This window comes from Saccostrea echinata, unplaced genomic scaffold (genome assembly GCF_033153115.1).
Source record: "Saccostrea echinata isolate AGI-Se365-2 ecotype Australia unplaced genomic scaffold, CSIRO_AGI_Sech_v1 ptg000005l, whole genome shotgun sequence".
NCBI lineage: Eukaryota > Metazoa > Mollusca > Bivalvia > Ostreida > Ostreidae > Saccostrea > Saccostrea echinata.
The window spans coordinates 13,670,866-13,676,410 of NW_026889754.1; the positions used below are offsets into that span (position 1 = coordinate 13,670,866).

General features: G+C 33.6%; 1 protein-coding gene across 1 annotated transcript; it reads right to left on the minus strand.

The window, feature by feature from the left end:
* Positions 1-2,089: 2,089 nt before the first annotated feature.
* On the minus strand, positions 2,090-2,884 carry LOC133179676 (high mobility group nucleosome-binding domain-containing protein 5-like). The gene is made up of 2 exons (XM_061314375.1): positions 2,480-2,884; positions 2,090-2,113 (listed from the first exon to the last, which is right to left on the minus strand). Exons 1-2 carry the CDS (start codon positions 2,882-2,884, stop codon positions 2,090-2,092), a joined length of 429 nt encoding a protein of 142 aa, XP_061170359.1.
* Positions 2,885-5,545: the final 2,661 nt, after the last annotated feature.

Genomic DNA, 5,545 nt, shown 5'->3' on the forward strand with positions numbered 1-5,545 from the left:
ATGATGCAGACCAGGAAATCCGTGATGCAGAGAAGAGAGGAATTCATAGGAAAGAAATATCATGCTGACGAAAAATCTCAAGCAAAGGAAAGGGATTTAGAATAAAGGCGACCTGAAAACAAACTATCATCAAACTTTAAAGCGGGATCATATAAAGTTGTGTCCAAGAATGAAAACAGTATTTCCGTGCTGAAAAATGGTGCAAGCTACAAGTGTAACATTACTCATGTGTAAAAGTACCTTGAACCGATATCTGATGATACAGTGTGTGAACCACCGAATGATGTAAATATTGAATCACGTGAATCGAATAATAGCGAAAGTGTGCCCGATGCATTAGTGAATTCGCGTCCAGTGAGGATCGTGAAACTACCAAGCAAATTTGTTACGAGCTGCATCGGTGACATACCCTGCTTTAGCTGGAATAGCGATGCCAATGGAAGTCTTCACACGCCTGCTAATCGTTCATTTGCATAACCAGCAGTTATGTATAATAATCAAGAGATCGATTTCTGGTTATGCTTTTGATACGAATAATTATAATACACGGATGGTATTTTGACTTAATGCAGGCAATAATTAAAATTTTAATTAAATTATAAGAATGTGATTCCATGAGCAATTTATTTTTCTTTTATATTACACTCTGATAAAATGCAAAGATTGTCGATTAGCAATGATATTTGTTTTGAAGCAAGGGCTGGGGGTAATTTTTCAGTTACAATAAGTACAAGCTGTTTTAAAAATATAATTACACTTACATTCTAACTTTTTCGAGCTCTCTGTGTGAATTATTTATATCCCAAATCGTGTGTGTATTTTTGAGTTGTAAAAAACCCAGAGGCAATTTGTCCATTATGCAGACTACGGCATATAAACGAACATATTGTTTAGGTTATATATTTATCAGCCACTTCACAAGGTAAAAAAATTACAGTTATTGATCAAGTAATCAAAAAGATGATAATTCAGCAAATTCAGTGGTCGCCCGCGTGGAATCTGGAAGACTAGTTTAGCTTTTTTAACATCAGTCGTATTAGGGCCGCAGCAATATATTTTTTAAATTTGTTTAAACAAATCATTAATTTGTTTTAACAAATTATCAATTTGTTATATCATATTATCTATTTGTGATAACAAATTATCAATCTGTTAAAACAAACTAACAATTTATCAATCTTTTAAAACAAATTACTTGTTAAAACAAATTAGTAATTTGTTTTAACGAATTGGTAATTTGTTATATCAAATTAGTAATTTGTTAAAATAAATTATCAGTTTGATATAACAAATTATCAATTTTTTTTATAACAAATTAATAATTTGATACAACAGATTAATAACTTGATATAACAGATTAATTATTTGTTATAACAAATTAATAATTTGATGTAACAAATTAGTAAGGCCAAAATAAAAAATACCTTTGTTTCCCCTAACGCCACCGACCCACTTAAATCGTGCCGACTGAAAAGTTTTTTCTTAATAAGATTATTGAAATATTATTCAAATAATTTTTTTTTATTATTGTTTATCAACTTTATAAAATACAATTTCATCAAAATCCAATATGTGGCCACAGAGGGTTAGTTCGAGTCATAAAACATCGGCGACGTATAAGTCTTATTATATACCTTTAACTTATTTGAATCCTACACTCTTGAAACATTTCGTGAATTAAATATACCATGACTAAGGAGTGTTAAGATTGTATTTACAAATGTGTCTTCTGAAATTAATCTCCAATTCTTATAAATTAATGTACGTAGTAAGCAAGGCAAAGCCTGCCTCATGAGCAGATAAGGGGCCTACCTTGTGAATGCATTTCATTCGTCTCGATCTAATACACAGTTCGTGTATGATCCTATTTTTACTAAATATTCATTTATAATTTATTTCCAACTGCCTCTTAGACGGGATCATTGATCTGTTTTTATAGTCTTCATCAATAATGAAGAATTCCTTGTCTTCCATTTTTATACACATTTTTTCTTAATTTTTTGAAGGAAACAAACCAAAGATCCAATTGGGTTCGTCGATGGCCGAAGAATCTGAAAGAGAAATTATGCATCATAACCTCTTATAATCATCATTGATCATCATCATGTTTTTCCTAAAAATTATCAAGTAACTGTTAATCTACTTTGTGAACAGGCATAAAACAATTTAACTGTTAACCTGCTTATTATCAAGGGTAAATGATAGAAATAATATTATTGCAGACACTATACAAGAAAAGTAACACAATTTTCTGAGCATGCTGAGACCATCCCATGTTCACGATTAAATTACCTCATTTGTTGTATTTTTTTTTAAAATGCCTTAAACTTGAAAATTTACGAACATGAGGATGGCTAAATGTGACAAAACATTTACTTAGTATAAACATTTACTTAGTATATACATAGAGCTTTGAATGAAGATTTAGATGTAAACAAATTAATTTACCACGGCTTTGAAAACTGATTAGCCATGGCACCTCCTGCATGTTCTGCTTCTCCATCTCCTTCAGCATGTTCAGGTTCTCCACCTCCTTCAGCATGTTTTGGTTCTCCACCTCCTTCAGCATGTTTTGGTTCTCCACCTCCTGCATGTTCTGGTTCTCCACCTCCTTCTGTATGTTCTGGTTCTCCACCTCTTCAGCATGTTCTTGTTCTCCACCTCCTTCAGCATGTTTTGGTTCTCCACCTTCTTCTGTATGTTCTGGTCCTCCACCTTCTTCTGCATGTTCTGGTTCTCCACCTCCTTCAGCATGTTCTGGTTCTTCACCTCCTTCTGTATGTTCTGGTTCTCGACCTTCTTCAGCATGTTTTGGTTCTCTACCTCCTTCAGCATGTTCTTGTTCTCCCTTCAGCATGTTGTGGTTCTCCACCTCCTTCAGCATGATCTGGTTCTACACCTATTTCAGCATGTTTTGGTTCTCCACCTCCTTCAGCATGTTCTGGTTCTCGACTTCATAATCTTCCCCTTGGTTTGGTTGTCAACTGTTTGAAAAACTTACAGTCAATTTCAAATGAAATGTACGAAGTAATTTTGTTTTTTTCTTTTGAGCATTGACTTACTGTATTCCAAGAAATCATGACACAACTTACAGAGTCAGTTGACATGTCCTCTTGTGTAAAATTTATATCCGATTTATTTAGTTCTTCCTTCAAAAGTTTAAGATGTTTAAGTGTATGTCAAAAAGTGAATCAAATCCATGGTCTAGAGTTTCTACAGTATAGTTTCTATGTTATTCAAAGTCCATTTCGCATGTTTAATATCATTTTGATTATCACAATATTTTAAATTTAAATACTGGGTTTAAACGTTTTAGAAATATTTGAAATACCAATTCTTGTTAAAAATTGTTTACGGTAGTTGTTAGATTGCAATTCAAGAAGTAAGTGTATCATCAAACACAATGCACATAATACAAATTAAACTAGGATTACTGGGCACACCTCGGTCGATTCGTACCTCATCTTACTCTCATTTGATGAAGGCGACGGAATCATCCGAGGTTTGCCGAATTTTATGGGACATGATGGTTTTAAATGGCTGCAATCTTGAGTAAATCTGTCCTTTACTGCTTGTGAAATGTATACAGGTAACAAAAAAGGACCCTTGTTCATAAAACATGGGAACCAGAATGCACTTGCCGATAGGGGACTAGTATTGCTAATGCAATACTCTCAGAATGCTTGTTACAAAATAAAATGAAAAAAAAAAAAACGTGAAAAACATTCTCAAGAAAATCTTATAGCATTAACCGTATTAATGATAAATAATATGTCACTCATAAAAATCGGTGAAACACAAGGTTAACGTTAAATGAAATATTTTACAGGCTTGTGACAAAACTTAGGTTCCTTGCAGTTTGTCTTATCTTGAGGGCACTGGTGACTCAGTCTTCATACATATAGGGGTTTGGAGAAAGAAGCGGTACTGGTACTTCCCATTCAGAGGTATACTAGTATATGTTTTTTGGCATTTGTGTGTACTTTTGCAACAACTTCAATGTCTTTGTCAGCCTGCTCAATATGCACCCCCCCCCTTTTTTTTTATTTTTCTTAATTCCTACCGTTTTACCGGTCGTTGGAAAAGACAATGGAAGCAATGACATAAGGTCGTGTTGAGCCTTTTTCATAATAAACGCATTACGTAACACACAACACGTCGTCTAAATTTTAGCAATTAATAGAATGTAAAAGCTAAAATTGGTCTTTAATAGATGAGCACGCACCATATTGTCAGTATGCGAATTTAAATTGCCTAATTTAAGTAATTTTAGTTTCTTACTCCTCCATGGCATCTGATCCCACCTCCGATGTTTTAGTGGTCCGAGTTTGCTCTGCTCCTATTTTGTAATGTTTAATGGACTTTTGAGCTCGAATACTGTTCGTTATCTCCAAATATTTCATTTTATGCTGTTTACCTTTAAATGTCACTAGTCTGATGATTTATCTCATAGGTCAGCGAGGAAGAATTAAAAAATGCATCACCAGAGAACAACTGCAATGTTTTCAAAACATTGGTTACATTGTCCCCAAAATGGCACATTTCAAATGTTCACGTAAACTTGTGTATAAAAGATTATACGAAGAAGGACTTCATCAAAGGGACAAATTTTCCTTACTTTCAAATGAGGAATTAATTAGATACAATAGTGAAAGACCTGCATCAAAAGTATCCTAATGCAGGTTCAGTGGTAAAATAAATAATTAACTTTTATTTGTATGCAAAATGTTTCTGTGAGTTTCATAACATTCTATTTCTTGTTGTTTGAACTATGCATTTAATTTAACTATTCATAGCTTAGTTAGAATAATCTAACTGTGTCTAGGGACAAGCCCTCACCACAGTTAGAATACGTCCCATATACTTACAATGTAGCAAATCGGAGTGGATCCACTCCGAAATGATTTTGAAGAATACAAAAGGAGTTGCACTGAAAATAACTACCAAATTAATCACAACAAAACTTTTTGAGATTTTATATATGCCTTTTAACGTAAAAAATAATCCATATACAAACGAAAATTCAACTCATTTTCTCAATGTTTTTTCCTCGCTTCAAATTAAACGCCATGTTGACATTCGGATTTTTCTGGATTGTTCATAGAAAATGCACAGAGTTTGAGTTATCGCCCGTGTTTATTTTGGAACATTGCCAATACACGGAACAAACTCTGTTCTTAAACCGGGTCCGTAGGACAATATCATTTTAACGATAGAACGTTCCATCTATTCATAGCCTTACATGTAATTGGTTTGCCATCCTAGCTAATTTTGTTTGCTTAATCTTCAGGGCGCTTGTAAATTTGTGCTTAAGAAGTTCCACATTCCTACACTGGGAGAATTAAATCATGATCATCCATTTTACAGAAATTTTACGATAACAGTGTTGGGAGCATAAGGTTTATAGTCCTTATCAGGGTTCCATGGGACCCCATGTGCCTTCTGATTGATAATGGGTTTTGAAGTTGGTTCAGGTATCTTAGGAATTTTATCCAAGGAACTCTCTAATGAAAAGGTTTAAATTTTCATGCCCATGTCAAACTTT